The sequence below is a fragment of the Galeopterus variegatus genome, unplaced genomic scaffold (assembly GCF_000696425.1).
Source record: "Galeopterus variegatus unplaced genomic scaffold, G_variegatus-3.0.2 Scaffold85, whole genome shotgun sequence".
Lineage (NCBI taxonomy): Eukaryota > Metazoa > Chordata > Mammalia > Dermoptera > Cynocephalidae > Galeopterus > Galeopterus variegatus.
This window is the reverse complement of record NW_007726196.1, coordinates 776,180-796,794: the sequence shown is the minus strand read 5'-3', so window position 1 is coordinate 796,794 and position 20,615 is coordinate 776,180. Positions and strand designations below refer to the sequence as shown.

General features: G+C 38.1%; 1 protein-coding gene across 1 annotated transcript in view; it reads right to left on the bottom strand.

Moving 5' to 3' along the window:
• SGK1 (serum/glucocorticoid regulated kinase 1) overlaps nt 1-20,615 on the bottom strand; it is a 113,320-nt gene that overhangs the window by 61,764 nt on the left and 30,941 nt on the right. The window contains exon 2 of the mRNA XM_008580344.1: nt 5,613-5,828. Coding sequence (XP_008578566.1) covers nt 5,613-5,828 — 216 coding nt within the window. The remainder of the gene's footprint in view (nt 1-5,612; nt 5,829-20,615) is intronic.

Sequence of the window (20,615 nt, the reverse complement as noted above, 5' to 3'; positions counted from 1 at the left end):
AATTTCAATTTCAGCTAATAAAAGCAAAGAGAAAAAAAGAGCACACTAACTTTTTAGTAGCAAGGCCCTGGGAGGAGATAAGAAAATGAACACATTAGAGTTTCCAACTGCAGGGAGCTCGGAAAATAAATGGAAATGCACACACACAAATATTGCACAGGATGAAGCAAACCAATTGACAGACAGAATAATCAAGGTGCTGTAGGAGCATAAATATTATGCATTTTCCACAGTATTTCCACCTGTGGTGCCTTTCTTTGTAGTGATGGAATGGTCTCATGGTGTGAACCATGTTTGTGATGGTGCCCGGCTTCCTACCAACGGGGTGGAGTTGTAACTATTCACTTTCTATAAGCGAGTCATCTGGTAGGCATGGTGTTTTTCCCAAACTACAAGTAATATATTAATTTGGTCTTGAGAAATTCAAACAATCTAGACAAAGCTAAAGTTCTTCTTGACTAATCTTTTCCCACTTAGTTGCCTGCCAATTCTAATCCCTGGAAGGTGGCAATCACTATTTCAGTCTGAGATATACACTCCCAGATCTTTTTATTTGCATTTACACACACACACACACACACTCTCATATATGGACATAGAGAAAGAAATACAAATTTTTAAAAAAATAAATGTGATAATACTATAAACATACTAGTATTTACCTTCAGCTTGCTTTTTAAGCTTAATATAACTTGGGATATTGTCAGTATATACAGATCTCATTCTTTTTAAGCTCTGCATAGTATTTTACAATATGGATATGCCATAATTAATAATTCACTATGAGGGCCGGCCTGTGGCTCACTTGGGAGAGCGTGGTGCTGACAACACCAAGCCAAGGGTTAAGATCCCCTTACCGGTCATCTTAAAAAAAAAAAAAAAAAATTCCCCATGAGTTTACAATTTTGTTATTCACTGGTGTTTCCATTTTTTCACCATTTCCAATATTGCAATGGATATTACTGTAACTTCCAATTATCACACATAAGTATTTATCTAGGGTAGATGTAGAGACATGGATTTGCTAAATCAAAAGGTATGAGATTTTAACATTGGTAATAGAGGAACCCTGCCAAAAAGCTCTTCCACCAACAGTATTTTTGCTTATACTTTTACTAATACAACATTATCAATCTTTTCAACCTTTGACAATCTGATGGTTTAAAAACAATGGGGGATTTCATTGTTTTAATTTGTATTTCCCTGGTGGTGTTATTAGCACTTAAAATAGTTTTTAATTTCCTTTTTTATTTCCTATGTAAGCCCAGAGTTATTAGGAAGAATGATTGTGAACTCCAGGTGGGTGGATTGGCTGGGAAGGGCGGTTGGCTCTCCTATTGTTTTTAGTTTCTAATTTTATCAAATTGTGATTAGCTAGTGTGGCTTGCATGATTTCTGCTTTTTGGAATTTGATGAGATATGCTTCATGATCTAATTCTTGGTCTGTTTTTGTAACTGTTCCATGTATGCTTAAAATAATGTATATTCTTTGTTTATTAGATACAAATCTCTATGTTAGTCAGATTAGGTTCATTGGTTTATGAATATCCTCTCTATCCACATATTTTCAGTCTTCTTGGACTGGTAATTTCTGGGGGACGTATGATAAAAATCCCCTTTATGACATGAATTTTCTAAATTTTCCTTGTATTTCTATTAGTTATTGCTTTATGTGTGTGTGTGTGTGTGTGTGTGTGTGTGTGTGTGTGTGTGTGTGTGTGTGTGTATATATATATTTATTTATTTTTAAGGATGACTGGTAAGGGGATCTTAACCCTTGACTTGGTGTTGTCAGCACCACGCTCTCCCAAGTGAGCTAACCGGCCATCCCTATATAGGGATGGCCGGTTAGCTCACTTGGGAGAGTGCGGTGCTGATAACACTAAGGCCAGAGGTTCAGATCCCTATATAGGGATCTGAACCTGTGGCCTTAGTGTGATCAGCACCGCACTCTCCCAAGTGAGCTAACCGGCCATCCCTATATAGGGATCTGAACCTGTGGCCTTAGTGTTATCAGCACCGCACTCTCCCAAGTGAGCCACGGGCCGGCCCTATTGCTTTAAGTATATTTTCATGTTATGTTAAGTACACAAAGGTTTGTGAGTGTTTTAGCTTCTTGGTAAATATCTTGGTAAAATATTCCTCTTTGGTCCTTACAAGTTTTTTTTGTCTGATATTTATATTGCTAAAAGTATTTTCCTTATAATAGACTTTGCCTGGAATCATCTTTATTTTCCAACTTCCTGGGTCCCTTTGAATACATGAGCTTGCAATGTCCCTAGCTTTTGCAGCAGTTCTTTGCTGTGATCACTTTGGACTGTGGTTTCCTCATCAACCTGATAATCCTACCTGCCTTCTGGATGTTCTTTTTTATTTATTTATTTATTTGGTGGCTGGCTGGCACGGGGATCTGAACCCTTGACCTTGATCTGAGATTCCTAATTATCTCTTGTCCATACAATAGTATATTTTGTTTTCTAGCATTATTATAAATTAAAATGTGGGGTGGGGTGGGGGGTGTTTTTTGTTTTAAGGCAGGAAGGAGAGATGATATTATATGTTCAGGTCACCATCTTGATTCAATCCTATGCTTTCCTTAACACCAGATTTTCTTCCCCATCTCTACTCCAAAACACCTCTTTCTTTTCCTCTAGCTTGGTTGATCTGGATATTGAAGGCTGTGAGAGATATGGTATAGAATAGTTTGTATATATGTTTAGTCAGCATGCATCCTTGAAAAGCTACTTTAGTCTCCCTCTTTTGTGGCTTAGAAGTTGATTTCAGGCTGAATGCTACAATTTGTGTTCCACTAGCATGCATTATTTAGTAACAGCTTATGCAGCTCTGTGTTATCATCTTTCCCATCTCATTCCCAGAAAGATCTGCTTAATTTATAAAGAGTTCATTTTAGACAGCACTACTAGTGACATCACAATATTGCTACTCTTCTGAGTGATTTATTAGTAAAACAAGTATCCTGTTTCTTCCATGGAAAAAATATGTTTAAAGGCCGCTGACTATGCTATTGGCAAGGCCCAACACAAACTAGTTGCTATGTAACTCTTAGTGATTTGGGGCCATTAAAGGGAACATTTACAATGTACTATTTTTAAAGTTGGAAAAAAAAACCTTAATTATTCATGAAGGACTTGCACTTTATCTGCCTTCTTATTTTATTTAAAACATTCTCACCTTATTTTCTGTTTTATCTTTATGCATGAAATACAGAGTTTATCTTCATTTTATAGGTCATCAAATTTCAACAATAGGTTCTCAGACTAAAAAGAGCATTACGGTTAATTAGTTTAGGCCCATCATATGACATTTGAGAGGTTCTGTGACTTGCCTAAGCTCATCCACTGACCTGCAGCAGAGCTGACACCAGAATATGGGTGGCCTGACTCCAGCATTCTAGTTACACATGCACTTATATTTACAAAAGAGTTTTTAAAATCACACCTCATCTGAAAACTACTAAAAATGCCTGGAAAGAAACTTGATGGCAAACCTCAATTTTTATAGGAGGAAACATTGAGTGGGAGGGATGAATTAACGATTTGCCACAAATAATTCACATCAGGAAATGTCAGGAGAATAACTTGTGGTCTTTATAATCAGGCCTCTGCACCTAACAGCCTCTCCATTTTCCTGCCAAACAAATGCACTTTTTAAAAGGACAGAGCTGCTTTTCAAGAAACTATTTCTTGTTGAATCCCTATAAGAATACAAACTATTGATTTGTTTTTAATTATTAGAATCTGTCTTCTTGATTTTTGGTGACCTTAAGAAAAAACCAGCAAACTCTAAGAACTAGGTAATCCATTTTAAATTGGAAGTGATCTAACCTGTTATCACAGGTAAAGTAAAAGGATGAATCACAATGTTGCTTTAAATTCTTTCCAGCTCTTTGCTTGTTTCCTCTTGTGTGGAATTTTATTTATTCATTAATCTATCCCAGCTCTTGTCCACATTTAGCACTAGGTCTTTGTGCTCTGTATAGTACATCCAGTAGAGCCTTCTCTCTAGAATAGCTCTTTAGACTCCAAGGAATGGCAAACTCTTTCAGACTCTAAGACTCTGAAGGTCTGCAAATTATGGCCACAAGTTTTTGTAAATAAAAGTTTCATTAGAATACAGCCAGACCCATTCACTTACTATGGTTGCCTTCCCTGCAAGGGCAGAGCTGAATGGAAATGACACAGACTGTATTACCTGTAAAGACTAAAATATCTACTGTCTGGCCTTTACAGAAAAAGTTTGCCAACCCCTGCATTTGTAATCTACTTATTGCCTTTTATGACCAAGCTGGAGTTGAGCCAGTGTTGCCTAAATGACAAATGCATCATGACAAATGTTCATAGATCTGCAAAGTGCTAAGCCAGTCATGGAAGTGTTACAGATTCATAGGCTTAGCTAATATGTAACAAGCAGTAATGATTTATGTTTGTATGGCACTTTATATACTATGAAATATTTCATATATTTTATCTCATTCAATCTTCCTTTTCCATGACGAAAAAGAGACATTGCATTTTATCCTAGGATTAAAAGGAACTCATATTCAATGTTTTCAATCTTTACTTTTAGCAGTTGAAATGATTTATCTCTGAAAAGCAGTTACCTCATTAAAAAAAGAAAATGGAGCGGTTATTAACATTTATCATCTTATGATGCATTGACTTGAGACAATATATTGGAAAATCAACTTTCAATTAATTGTGATTTGTAATAACATGTTCTATCTTCAAAACATATTTTTATGTCAGTATAATGGTAATATAAATACATAAACATTTTATCCAATGGTTTAAGAAATCAAAATAAATATGAACCTAATTAAGTCGTAAGTTAAAAATACAATCTTAAATTTTTGAAATCTTAGAACCTGAAAGATGAGTCAGTTATCTGTGTGGGCTTTTTGTTGTTGTTGTTGTTGTTTTTATTAACAAAATTGAAAAAAACAGCTCTTGGAGTAGCAGAGAAAAAATTCTTAGTAAGAATATGAATATATATATAAACTTGGGAAAAATAGTGAAAAGTTGATATAGAGCTCTATAAATGGGTCAAACCATGTTTACTACATATTTCAGTGGTCTCTACAAACCTGTAGACGACTATTATGATCTGTTTCTTGCGTCATCCAAGCACTGATCTTCTGTGTGATCACATTACTGTAATGGTGAATACATGTCATTATACATTTGTCAAAACCCATAGAATATACAACACCAAGAGTGAGCCCTAATGTGAACTATGGACTCTGGTGATGATGATGTGTCAATGTAGGTTCATCATTGTAACAAATGGACCACTCTGGTGGGGGCTGATAATGGAGGAGGCCATGCCTGTGTGGGAGTAGGAAGTGTTTGGGAAATCTCTGCAACTTCTGCTCAATATTGCTGTGAACCTAAAACTGTGCTAAAATATATAAAGCCTATTTTAAAAAAATTAATGTAATGAGCTAACAAAGGTCACAATTCTGTATCTTGCACAGAAACTTTATAAGTGTGCATTAAAAAAATTGGGTGGGGTTGGGGGGATACATGGATACAAGAAAAACAAAGGCTTAGAATCCTTCCAGGAAAATGAACCCAGAGCAAAAATGAACTTACTTCACACCCAGATTGTGTTTCCCATGAACACGACTCCTTCTCTTCAGGGAGAACCCCTCTTTGGAAAGCATGGTCACCCAGGCATGTTTGACACAATGAAGCCTCAAAGTCTGGCTCCCCTGGAGGGATGTGTACCACTGAGGGGCCAGTGTACTTCAAACTTGGACTCTGATGCTTGTCCACACTGACCATTGGGCTCTTGATCCATCTTCGTACCTACAATGTGCAAAAGCAAAGAAAAATCAAATGTATTTGACTTCCTTTGATATTTAATAAAGCTTTAGCAGGAAATTCTGCTCTCATAAAAGGAGAATTCAGTCCCACAATCTGTCTTCCAAGCCTTAACCAAATTCAAATCAGTCAATGCTGATCAGTCACTTTCCTGGAATGTGTATTATTTGGCTGGTCATTTCATCTCATTGAGTTTGTCTCCTCATTTGTAAGATTGAGGTAATAATATTTCCTTCCAGATTGTGAAAATTTTGCAATGTTTTAACATGTGCAAGTACTTTGCCTGGCCCATAGTTGGTGTTCAATAGATAGTGCCTATTTTACTTCAACTCTTACTGTTATAACTATGCTGACAGAATGATAGTTCACACATTTCTGAGGTGGATTGCTAGTTATTCTTACTAGGGAAAAGAAAATACTAACCCCATAGCTTAGGACCTAATTGTTGCTAAGCAAATTAATATAAATTTCACTACTGCAAAGAATTGATAAAAGAAATTGCTTCTGGCTGAGAAATTATCTTGTGTTTGTTTTTAAAGTTTTTTTTTTTAATTGAAATAGTTGATTGTACGTATCTGTGGAGTACAAAGTTGAATATCAACACCTGTATGCCATATGTGATGCTCAAATCAGGATAATTAATATATTTAACATTATGTTTTTAAAGTTCTAAAGCTCACCACTTCTCTTGCCTGCATGTAGAAATCCTGTAAGATATAGAAAAAATAAAGCTATTCTAATATTAAGAGATATTTATATAGCACTTCAAATATGAAAAACACTGTTTTAAATGTTTGACATGAATCACTTGTTAATCTTCAGAACAGTATTACAAGATAGATACCGTTATCGATCCTGTTTTACAGATAGAAAAACAGAGGAACAGAGATGAAGCAAATTACCCCTGGGGACATTACTGGTATGGAGCAAAGGCAGAACCCAGGCACCTTGAATCCAGAGTTTACAAGAATGCAATTTCTAACAAGTGTTGAAGTGCCGTAAGACTTATGGCCATCAAATTCTTGAAACTTATTCTGATTTAATAAGTCACTTCCATGCTCTTTAAAACTCCTGAAGATTCTTTTATTGTTAACCAATTAGTGAAATTAGCATATAGCAAAAAGATGAACAAATAAAGTCACAGTACTGAATTTTAGTAATGCTACAATTAGATGTTTAAAAATACACTGAGAATAAACTAAAATTGCAATACCAAAAGAGTGTTTAAGTAATTTTTTATATTACTTGATGGAATATGATACCATCACTAAAAATAAGTATTATGAAGACTCTGTGAAAATATGGGAAATATTTAGAGCATAATTACATGAAAAAAGCCAAATACAGAATTGTTTAGTTGCTATAATTACAAATGTAAAAAATATGTACTATCTATAGACAAAGCAAGAAAGTAATAGGCAAAATAGAAAACTGTTGTATCCATTGTTAGGATCATGGGTGTTTTATTTTTACTCTTTTACAACATCTTGTCCTTTAATTTTTTTAAAAATAATTTCTTTTAAAGTTTATCTTAAGCAATTAAAGTTTATCTTAAGCAATTAAAATCATCATATTTCTTTCTTTGGCTACGTATATATCTTTCAATTACTTTATTTGCTTTATTTATATGTACTCTTTTCAATTGCCATTTAAAATATCTTTTTGAGTTTATTATCCTAATGTTAAAATTTGGAAATTTCCATCAACATTTCTTGCACTATATAAGACCTCACAAGCATATTCATAGGTGTATTCGAAAGTGTTTATGTAATTCATTAATAGAAGTCTAAACGAAAGTTTGAGACTGCAGTAAAATCTCTCTTCCTGATGTTAGTACCAAATGTGTTTTTGATCAATCTAATAAGCATTCAGTTTTATTAGAGATGGAAAATGTTTTTTTATTATTCTTATTTGGAGGGTTTGAGCTTGAAGTTTGGTAATCAGTCCTGTTTTGTCTCCAACTTTGTATTTAAAATTCAATGTTTTTACTCTGGCTTACTTTTAATGTCTCTTTCTCCAAGTAGATTGAACTTTGGGGTTACTATTTTAAATAGACTTAACTTCAAATGTATTTGTAAATTGTATGGCCTGATTAAGAATCTTGGTATATTGAAATGTAAATCTCCCCCAGATCCCCCAAAAATCTGCTTTATGGAGCTTAAGTTATAGCTAAGGTAATACATACAATACATCCCCTTATTTATTAAGGGGAAATATTATTTATTTAATAAAATAAATAAGGAAATTATAGTATGCAAGGTGGAAAATAAAACAGAGATGAGTGATCAGGATTATTGGGGGTGAGGTGCTTCATATGTCAAACTGAGGAAGGAAACTGAGGCACGGCTTGAACGATAAAGAGTTTATTTGAGCCAAATTTGAGAGATTGCAGCCCAGGAAACATCTCCATGTTACCTTGGGAAGTGCTCCAAGATACGAACAGAGCTTCAGCATTTTTATAATCACAAAAGGGGAGGAGAAGGTACAACCCCTTTATCAGGGGTTGTCTAGCATGACTTGAGTTTGTGATTGGTTAATGGTTGTATCTGGCTTTTTAAACAATTGTTAAATCCATACATAAGGGTCACATCATCCACTTTAACATTCTTTAGGTTAGTTTATAGCTCTATGGGCTGACACCATGTTTGGACTCTAGGCCTAGAGCAAACGACTTAGCAACGTTCCAGGATATGGGGGACTTGACTAGTGCCCCACACTCAACCTCCCAGGGCCTTGGGAATTTAGCTAACCTCAGTTATTGATGCTAGAGCAATTTTCAATTCATCAAATTTTAAACAGTATTGAAGGGACTGGCTGGTTGCTCAGTTGTTTTAGAGCCTGGTGTTGTAACACCAAGGTCAAGTGTTCTGATCCCCGTACAGGCCAGCTGCCAAAAAAGTAAATTAATTAATAAAATAAAATAAAATAAAGAGTATGAGAAAGGAAGCCCTCACTGAGAAGGTGGCTTTCTAGTAAAGACCTGAAAGGTGAAGGCAGAGACATGGTTATAAGACATCCAAGTAAATAGGCAGCTGGATCACTGTCTGGATTTCAGGAAGAATATCCAGGCTGTAAATATGAATTTGAGACTTGAAGCAAATAGTCATGTTCTACTTAAGTCTTTCAGGAAAAACAAAACAGTGACTTCCACGGATTTACTCGGGAAGTATGTGTCTAGGTATTTGATTTCTGGGGATTTGATTATTAGAATCTGTTATATTTTACTTAAACTTAGAGAAATATATAATTTACTCAAGTGTTCTAAGACAGAGTATGTGTTTTTTGCTTAAACTCACTCCACTGGGGTCGGGGTTGTGGGTAGGGGTGGGTATTTCATTAGAAAGGGACATGATTTCAAATACCCTCAATAATTAAGTCACTCTGAGCCTTATGAACATGGGAATACAATGATTTCTCTCTTTGCACAGAGTGTAGCAAGGGCAATAGAGAAATATTTCATTTCTCCAGAAGCATCAGGGAAAAGGTGTTACTTAAAAAAATGGATATAGCAATACATTTTCTAACAGGACTGGTTTTTATTGCATGCTTTGTCTTAAAATGTTTTATGTCCTTTGGCTAAGTCCTTATTCTGGCTTCAATATGTCCCTTCCCTGTTACTCCTTTGCACTTTTCACCAGCTTTGTAGCCTCATAACTGGTTTTATAAGGCCCAATTAAGGACGGGCCCAATCAATGTTTACTTGATTTTTGAGAGCCTTGTGGGTGAATGCAGGAGGCTGTCCCTCTGGCCTTAGAGTTAGGAAAGGTGTCCTCCAAAGTTGCTGAGTGAAGAAACCCCTTCTCTGCCCCTTAGAGAATTCAAGCTACAACTGCCCATTGTGCTCCTCCAGGCTGCAAATTGCTTCGCTGGAGGGGGTAGCTGACTGTGTGTGGCTTCAGGAGCCCCTCAGAACCAGTTGCAATGGCTTGCCGAGAGCTGCAGCAGCTGTGTGAGAGAGAAAAGAATGCCCGGATACAAGGAGCAGCCCTGGCTCCTCGGCCACCTGGGCCCTGGTTTTATTCAGAGCTACACAACCATTTCTGAAGAGCATTGTAAATACACATAGACTGGGGTGAGACATCCTCCTTATCCTGAACAAATCAAGAATTCCCTCACTTGGGGTTTATAGGAGCCTGCTCTCCAAACGGTACCAAACTTTTCAAAGCAACTACCTGTAGAGACATCAGGGTGAAAAAGTCAGGTCCTCCTTTTAACCATACAGATACTCTGGCTAAACAGTGTGTATATAAAATATTAAGCCAAATTCTTGGCTAAATCCGGTCTGCCCTGATTTTATTAATTTCTTTATTTGGAAAAAAAAATGCTACTCAGAAGCAATAATCCCTCAGACTAGAAAATTGACAGATGTGATTAAAGAGATCAGCTAGTTTCTAGAGATTTTCCACTTGTGTTTTTTTCTTAGTATGTAATAGTAAACAGGTATTATTCTTAATTTAAAGTGATTTAGCTGATAATGATATCACTTAATGCAGAAAAATTATAGAGCTCTCCGTACCTAGGTGTGAATCTGACAGCAGTACCTGCTCATCGCTCTTTTCCAGGGTAAAGAGCTGTCTCTCTCAAAAGCCAAGAGAACTTGAAGTTGGATGCAACTTCTGCAATTTCAAGGCATCTTTTTATTATAGGAAACTGACTTTGTTTATATGATGCCATAATAACTTTCAATTCAGATATAGCTGACCCAGTTTCTAGTGAAATTACCTGGACAATTCAATCGATTATAAAAAGGGACCCCCATACCTACTCCTTTTCCACAGGGTGCCTATTAGCAGGTTAGTTATGACATAAATAATTCAGGAGGAGGCTTCTGGAAGCAAATTCCTGTTACATTGGTGCCTGGGACTGTTTCATAGCATCTCTTCTAAAATATAACAGTGCTATAATATAAGGTCAGTGGTATTAATCCGATTTCTTCACCCCACCTATACATAGTCATCATGTAGCTTTCTTTTCTTTGAACATCTGTAGTGTTTATGGCTTATATAAAACCACAGGACTTTTATGCTAACTGGTCTTGTTATTATGTCTTTATCATCTTTCCAACTAGACTGTAAGAGTGAGGACAGTTCTTGGGCTGGTTTTTGTTTTTTTTTTTAATAATTCCTCAGAGGCTAGTTTATGGTCTTACAATTAAAATAGGCAATCAACTAGGAATGACTTGATTATTTTTGATGATAACTATATTTATTTATTATGGATCTCACCATGCTTTACCAATATGCTCTGTCAAGGTAATAAATATTGTCTATTTAACTATGTCCCCATACACAGCAATACCTTCCCTGGAGCAGGCACCCTGAGAAGACTGAGTGGTTTTGAAATTCCCCATGCTCTCACGCAGTTGCCCTTGGGATTTCCCAGTCCTTTCCTCTCAGCCTTGACCAGCATATTTGCATCCTGTTCTAGATGCTCAGGGTCTACCCTTGTGTTTCTTCAAGCCTAGTCTGGGGGATGGGGTGGGGGGGGTATGATGCGATAGAGGGAGGAAGCGCAGGGGACCCATCTCCCTAGTTCTGTTTCTGCTCACAGGGACAGCACCTCCAGCTCCATCTCCTCACAGGACTGCCAATCCTCTTCCTTCCACCACAGTATGTCGCTCTGAGAATTAAACACCACGCACAGCCCTTACCTGGTACTTCTGGCTCAGTAACTATCCCCTTCATCCTGCTCCCCATTGAGGCACCCACCCTGTCTTACCAAGTGTTAAATAAATCAAGTTCAGGAATTTGTTAACATTAAGTGTTTCTTTTGAAATGGACATAAAGAACAAGCAAACAAACAAACAAAACAAGTGAAGTTTTTCTTATCCTTTAAGTTGTGGGGTTGATCCTTTTTGTTTGAATGAATTAGTCTTTTCTGGATTCAGAAGATAAAAAAGAGAGAGAGATAAAGTAGGAGAGAATTACTCCAGGTAGTTTCTAAGGGACGGTGTGTGTTATTTGCTTTTGGAATTGAAAAAGTAAGACTCGGGGAAAATAGAAATGCTGGAGTGATCACTGGGAAAGAACCTGGATATTCTGGCCACAGCTGATCCACCAAGCTTTAAACTTCCTGTCTTGTTTTCTCCAAGAAATCCCCTTTTCCAGTATTTTTAGCTTCTTTCTCTCTCTAGGCTACTGTCTCTTAGCATATTAAACACAGTGTTCTCGAAATATCTCTACAAGCTAGCAAACTTCCATAAGCCAGTTGTTTTGGTTTTCTGGTGGCTGGCTGGTACAGGGATAGAAACCTGGACCTTGGTGTTCTTAGCACCACACTCTAACCAACTGGGCTAACCAGCCCGCCCAAAGCGAGCAAACTAAATAAAAACATTACGGCCACTTTACACCCACAAGCTCTTTCTTGTCCCAGAGCCCCTCCTTTCACCACCGCCCAAACTTTTCTTCTTCTTAGCCAAGCTTCACGAAAAAATGATCTCCATTTCTTCACCTCATATTTTCTCAACTCACTGAAATTTATTCATTAAATGATACTTATGGATCACTTAATATTTGCTGGGACTAAAGTGAAGAACATGACAAAGAGTCTCACTCCATTGAAATAAATTTTCACCAACATGCCAATAAACATCATTGCCAAATCCAGTGGATGCTTCTCTGTGCTTAATTCATTTGCTTATACTCTGCAGCACTGAAAGATTTCAACAAAGGTTCAACAAGCTATCTGCCTGGCATTATGTGGTGGGGACACAAAGAAATATAACGTTGACCTTTGAATGAGGTTGCTTGCATTTCGGAGGGGACTGACACATGAGCCTGTGGTTTATCATACAAGTGAATAATGCAGCAAACAGTTAAAGCCTGAGCTCTAAAACAATACTGTTTGGCTGAAAAGCCCAGACCTACCACTTGGGCAACTTGCCAAGCCTCCCCAGAGTTCAGTTTTTGGACTTGTAAGATGGAGATGATAATTATACCTACCTCACTGAGGTATTGTGAGGACTACAGGAGATGAAGCTAGTAAGCCCAGTGCCTGACACTGGGTGAACACTTGGTAAATATTTGCTATTACAGTTATGGCCCCATCCTATGAGAGAGTTTCATACAAAGTGCCATGGGAGAAAAGATGGAGGGATTTGGTCTAGTTGGGAGAAATCAGGGAAGGCTTTCTGGAGGAAGTGATGGTGAAACTGACCTTGGATTTCTCAGCCTCCAAAACTATAAGAAATAAACATCTTTTCTTTATATATTGCCCAATTTCAGGTATTCTGTTACAAGCAATAGAAAACAGACTAACACAAGTTTAGTCTACATTCTTTTCTCCATCCAAGTATCACTATTTTACTGGCTTTCTTCTGGATTCCTAAAGCCATTTCCAAAATGGCCTTGCCCTTTTAACCTGTTCCCACTGAAACCACAGCATCTTTTCAAATGCAAAAGCTTATCTTGGCTACCAGCTTTAAACTCCTCGGTGACTCCCCATTGCAGCAGTGGCTTTCAAACCCATTTCATGAGGATTGATGAACTCTAAGAAAGCCCTGTGAACATAAACATTTATAATAAATATAGATATAACTGAAACAATTGGTTCCTACAAAATCCTATCTTTTTTACACAAAATGCACTGACATTTTCTGTTCTAGTCTATTCTTTTACAATGCTGATTGTGTTGGAGTGAGCAGGACGGAAGCCGTGTTGGGACCTAAAACTGCATGAGCTTTAGAAAAAAAAAAGTGGACACAGTTTTTTTCTTGGCACATATTTCTCTGAGTTCCCTCTTTTCTCATGTTTACTTGATATTTTGAATTTTGGTTATGTGGCAAGATAACATTATTTACATTAATAAAGCTATGCTGATTCCACCCCCAGGCAGGGCCCTAAGATAACATCAAGGATGGGAACAGAAACCAGCTGGAGCCTTGGTGAGACCTTGCACCTGGCTCCTTGCAAGGAGCTCCCACAGCTCACATCTCCCTCCCCCGCCGCTTTTCACTTCCCACGTTCCATTCCCTCAATTTCCTCTTTAAAAACCCCTCAGTAAATCTGAGTCAGGGAGATGATTTTAGTCTGGCCATTCCCCTTCAGGTTTACCAGAGAAATGGTAACCTGACCAGTATTGCTGAATCAAAGCTGACTTCCATTTTCAACAGCATTTGACTTTTGAGTTGTTTGTTTTTGTTTGGGGCAGGTGGCCAGACTTGGGTTCAGTAACAAGATTTTGACAAGCCTAAGCCAGGAGGTGAGTGCCCTAGGGTAAGAGACTTTGGCAAGCCAAGCCGCAGTTTGTTTGTTTTTTTTTTAAAGATGACCGGTAAGGGGATCTCAACCCTTGGCTTGGTGTTGTCAGCACCACGCTCAGCCAGTGAGCAAACCGGCCATCCCTATATAGGATCCGAACCCAGGGCCTTGGTGTTATCAGCACCGCACTCTACCGAGTGAGCCACGGGCTGGCCTCCAAGCCATAGTTTTTATTTGGGACAGGCAGCCAGACTTGGGCCTGGTGACAATTGCAATCCATTGAATTGGTCCCATACCAAATGCCACACAAATTGAAAAATACCCATCTAAATGGTAAAATTTAAATATCTTGGTCTGGGATACTGAGTCCCTAGGGTCTAGATACTTATCTTCTGTTGCACCCCCAAACTTCCATCATTTGACTGCAGTTTTCTTAAAGAATGGTCTCCCGAGTGTTTGATTGTATACACACTCTTCCCTCTGACACACCTTGTCCATCTGGGAACTCCCGCTCAGAGTCACACGCTTGGGACAGTCTTCCATTGTGTGGTTTCTCACCACCCTTTGACCCATTTGGGTGTTTATTTGTTTAAGTGGGAACACACATTCATTTTGCTTTACTTGTCTATTTTCCCACAAGGACTGAGACACTATTTTCTCTCGTATATTTATTAATGGGACTTTTACAAAGTTTTTTCTGTGTGTTCCCTCTTCCTAGCCTATTCCCACCCTATTTCCTGTCTGTCTACACCTTGAGGTAAAGCTCACAAGCAAAGAGACTCACTGTTATATCCCAAGAGCTTAGCATGGCTTCCAACCTGTAGGAGATGATGAAGAAATACTTGCTGATTGGCTCAATACAAGGTACTATTCAAGGCACAGGGAATAAAAAGTAAGAGGCAATTTTTATTTTTTGGTAGCTGGCCTGTATGAGGATCAGAACCCGTGACCTTGATGTTAAAAGGCTGTGCTCTAACCAACTAAGCTAACCAGCCAGCTCTGTAATTCTGTCTTTAATAAGTCAGAGACTTACAGGAGAGACCAACAGAAAATCAGCAGTTATAAAGCAGTGTTAAGGGCCAGCTCGTGACTCACTTGGGAGAGTGTGGTGCTGATAACACCAAGGCCACGGGTTTGGATCCGTATATAGGGATGGCTGGTTAGCTCACTTGGAAGAACGTGGTCCTTACAATACCAAGTGAAGGGTTAAGATCCCCTTACCAGTCATCTTTAAGAAAAAAATAAAACAGTGTTAGAGCTAACATGACTTCATCTTCGTGGACAAGTAGTATAGGGCTATGGCAGGGGGGTGGGTATGATGAAGTGTTTGGATAGAGAGGACAGCGTGTTTAAAAGCAAGCTCATAGACAGGGTTAGACTTGGGGGTAAGCAAGAAAGGTGACACCGGAAGTCAAAGAGGTGAGTGGTCAGATATCAAGGGGACTCGAACACTTGAATCCTGAAATGGTATCCTTATTCACAGGGAAGGGAACCTGAAGGACTCTATACTTTAGAGTAATCTGATCAGATTTGTTGTATTCTGGATGAATCAGAGTAGGCCCAGGGGAAAAGTAGCCTAGACCAGATTAATAAGCACTGTCTACAGAGGAGGTCTCAGGAAGGCCATCTTCTCCACTGGTCTCCAGACCTGAGTAATGACAGGGGGCTTTACAAAATACTGGCTCAGCAGTGGCTTTTTACATTTTAAAATTTTATTTTCAAGCACCATGAGAACTGGATGAAGGGCAGGGAAGGCTAAATGGAGCATGGAATGAAGGGAGCCTTGGAGGTCTGGGAGCTGGCCAGGATGAGTTGGAGGTCACTGGGTGGACCCAGGACTGGGCAATGGGAGGCGGGTATCCCTGCAAATAATAGAGTTGAAATGCCATCCTGAACCCCCATATGGAGCTCTACAGTATTGTCCCTCAAAGACTATCTCCTTCCTTTCCTGTGTTCTGTCACCTCTCCCTCCCCCAGTCCGAAGTAGTGTCATATAGCTGTTATATTCTGTAATTATCTAAGTATATTTTGAGTTAAATATGTTTTTATAGGTAAGGGTAGAGTCAAGCATGGAGCATGAAGGTTATTAAGCAGCAAGTGTATGTAATGCTGTTTTTATATTATTCTGAGGTTAAGCATTCAGTGTACAAATGATTTGGATTTCCTCACAATTTACTGAACAAAAAAAATCTATGATATAAAAACTATTTTCTCCAGAAATGAATAAAGAACTGGATTAAGAGAACTGGATTCTAGCTCTAGCTTTACAACTACCTTGAGCAAGACACTAAATTCATTTGAAGTCCAATGCCCTTATCGGTAAAATGAAGGTCTTGGTGGGTGCAGGTAATCTTTGCAGTCCCTTTTAGCCATGTCAGATTCAAGAGTCCTGCTAATACTCATATGATTTGGATCCCCCTACAGCTATGGTGTGTGGCACTCAGCACAGGTTCGTTGAATGAACAAATGATCAAAAACATTTGCATTTCTCAATACATGTTCTCCCTGCTTGGCATTCCAATCTCATTCTTCCATAACTTTGCATTTCCTTTATTAGATAAACTGAAAAAGTGCACAAGCCTTTTAAAATAATTTTATGGTCTTAGGGGCAGTTGTTAGAAAATCTATTTAAATTGCAAAGGTAAAAACTAAATGAAAGTCTCCGTATTCAAACTGTGTACATTACTTAATTAAATTGAAAGTGGTAAATGAAAAGGAAGATGATTAACATCCAAACTGGGGGCTTATTACCACTCTCTCATGCTTGTGCTCAGTCGTCGAGTCTTCTTATAAAAGAAGCTGCATGGCATGCTCGGTTTCAATTTTATACAAAAACAGCTTTCCTCTAAATTATGCTTGTGCTGTATCGGTAATGGTTTCTATTTCTGTATTCTATTTTTTTCTCACTTCATGTTTTATAAATGAGGAAAATGGTAAGATTTAATTGTTCCCTGAAAACAAGATAGTTGAAGTTAACAAATAGATATTTACTAAGGGCCTTCTATGTCCAAGAATTGTGTGAGGTCCTAAAATAATGAAAGATAGGACAATGGATTGAGAATGAACTGCAGATGTTTGAAGATCTTATGGAAATTGCTGAAATTGGAAAACTCACTGTGACCTCAGGACAATTGAGACAGAGAAAAATGACTGTTAACATGAATCTGTGTGAATGAAGAAGAAAAAAAGATATTTTGTGGACAGATGCATTTAAATAATCACAATAGCTATAAAGCCAAAGGATCAGAATCAAACAAAGATTCACAGCAACGTTATCTCTGGTGTCCCCACCCCCCTCCAGTTATGGTGTATTCTGCCAGTAGATATCAATACCAGGCAGTATGAACTGACATGTTAAAGAAAAAAAAAAAAGAAAAAGGAAATGGGGTATATAATCCTTGAATATGCATTCAGTACAATACATTAATATGGCCTTGTTAAACCCCAAAAGGAATAGCAAGCCATTCAGCTTTACATAGAGAACTTCATATACGAAATTCTACATGGAAAGGTGATTTATAGAAACTTCTGATGGTTATACGTGTTGCCAATCTTTTACTAGAAAACCAACATTCAAAATGAATCAGGTATTGAGTCTATATAAAAATTTGAAATTAGCAGATGTTCAGTAAGTACTATACTGCACTCTGGTAAGAAAAGTATAAACACTTGTTCAGCTTTGCTTAGAAAGTCTAGTGTTGAATACATTGTTTTTTCAGCCTGACACTCTTTGCCTCTTTTTGTGATAAAAGCCACCCCACTCCCACCCCCACTACACTTCTTTATTTGGGAAGCACTCATCTCAAATATTATGATTTTGGAGGCCTGCCAAGGACAGTACATTTGATGTCTGACCACAGGGATAAGTACGTGATTCAGGCGAAGACAATTATAAAACCCCATGTCTCTGGCTATGGTGATTGGTTCAAGTGTTGGCATGTGACCAAACATAGCCAATCAGATTCTTTTCTGTGATTTTTTTTTTTTTTTTTTTTTTTTTTTTTCCTGAAGCAGGGGAGTAGAGTCCTCTCTTTCCTTTTGGACTGCGATCTCCGAGGCTATGCTCTGGGGAATACCTTATCTCATCATCTGGAAAGCTTGAGATAATAGTCTACCTAGTGAGAAGCAGAAGTGAGAGGAAGTGACAGGTTGTACCCAGATTTCAAAAAGAGTGTGCATTTTTAAATGCAGACCATGGTGTAGCTAGATGCAAGGAATGGAATTACATGGGAAAAGAAAGTTGCTTTTAGGTAAGTATAATAACTCAAAATATTTCTCAAGGTGAATAGTAGGGGCATTGAGAACACATATTGGCTGTGGACCAATATCTGTGGACCAAGGCCCCATCCTTTATGGACCCTCTTATGCCAAGCTTTACCCCTTTGCTTGCTGGACTATTGGAGAGTTTTCGAAGAGTCTTCCGAGACAAGCAGGAACAGCTGGGTTGGTTGGAGGTGGGCACTCAGAAAGCAATGGACAGTGGCTATTAACTAACCATTATGGAAATATTTCAATATTTCAACATCAGTATGGCTTACCAGTGCATACCAACTGAATAGCAGCCTTGGTTTGAGGAAATATGAGATGAAATTAGAGCTATTCCTTATGGAAATGACAATGTAGACCGCATGATATAGATTGCACATGGCAATAAAAACTGTCAAATTGCTTGAGCTCAAATAGTTTGTACAGTTCTGGCTCTTGTAGTCTTGGATTACTCTTGAATTGATTGTAACCAAAGTGTCACTTATTTTCCACAATCTGGCTGTCTCTGAGCATTCTCCTGAGTGCCAGAAAATAATAAAGGGTATTAAATATTAATAAAAGATCATTTTTCCATGTCCAGAGTTAAATAAAATAAACACTAAAATTTTATAAAGAAATACAGAGAAAGGGCCGGCCCGTGGCTCACTCGGGAGAGTGCGGTGCTGATAACACCAAGGCCACGGGTTCAGATCCCTATATAGGGATGGCCGGTTCGCTCACTTGGGAGAGTATGGTGCTGACAACACCAAGTCAAGGGTTAAGATCCCCTTGCCAGTCATCTTTAAAAAAAAAAAAAAGAAAGAAAGAAAAGAAATACAGAGAAAAATATGTTCCAAGCACAAGAAAAACTATTCCTAACTAATGAAAAAATAAGAAAGAATTTTCAAAAAACATAAAATAAAATTTCTTGAGTAGAGTTTTGGGTACTTTGGTTAATAAATCCACTAAAAACAAACAAAAAAAAAAACTTAGAGTATGAGTGAAAATAAAAGATTTGAACTCTATATATGTTTATAGTGAACCAAATATTAAAGAAATACTATTGGTTGAATGAAGGACTATGATAAGCATATAACTGGCTTAGGAGTACATTTTCTCTTCTCAGTTCCATAGGGAACATTCTTTGGGAACCCAAGGGTCATGCGTTAAGGGATGATTAAACACCATCACAGCAGCCTTCTTACTCATTTCCCTTCCTTCCTTTGCCCCCTTCCAATCCACCCTATGCTTTGCTGCCAGATCCATCTTCCCAACATAGTTTTGATCATATTTCCTCCTTTCTGGGTACGTTCAGTGACTCTGCACAACTACTGAATAAGGTCCAATTCACTTTGTTTGGCATTTATCTGGCCTCTCTCTGTATTCTGGTGCTAGCACGAATTACAGTCCTATTCCCCGCCACTCACCTACCTTTGCATCATACATCAGCCCAAACAGATTATTTTGCTTTTTTCTAACAAATCCTCCACATCTCAGCCTTTGAGCCTCTTGTCGTTAAGGGTGCCCTTTCTCCCTCACTTCATCTCAGTTTTGCTAAGCTGAATCTTATCCAAAGTTGAAAACTTGACTCTAAAAAGTATTCACAAATGCTTATTACAACTCCATGAAGTATCTTCCTCCTTGAGCCCCCTTTACTTTGTACTTCTTAAGTGAATATATCATGTGGCACAGCACCATGGTTCCTGTAGTCTTGGATAATCCCAGCTAGTAACTGCTTTTGTGAATGATTACCGAGAGGTGTGGGAAATATAGAATAGTTTTCCTGTAATGTCATGCTAGAAGGGGTAAGAGAAAACAACTTTTTTTTCCTTTTTCTAAAAAAGAGTGTGAGAGGGCTGGCTGGGTAGCTCAGTTGGTAGAGTGTGGTATTGATGAAAAAGTGTATGAGACCTCGAGGGCTACAGTAAGATTTCTGTCATGTCTTTGGACCAATGATTTCCAGAGCATTTATTTGACTCTGACATTTATTTGTCTTGGGGAATAGCCAATGATTCACTTACAATTGCATCTCCAGGTGCTTCTCATCATCCCTTCCACTGGCATTAGGTTTGCCTCTCTGATTATATCAGGCTTTAAATATTTTCACTTACCACCTCTTGAAAATCACTGATCTGGCCATAGGTGTTGCCTGCCTAATCATTTTCCTCTGGAGACACAAGCACCAGCATGAGAATGATTGCAGGAATGCACTTCGACTGGGGGTAGGAGCACTTGGCCCATTTAAATAGCAATCTTCGACTTCCAGTCAAGATGGTAGAACAGATGGTCTCCGGCATCACTCTCTCCCCCAAATCAACCAACTTACAAC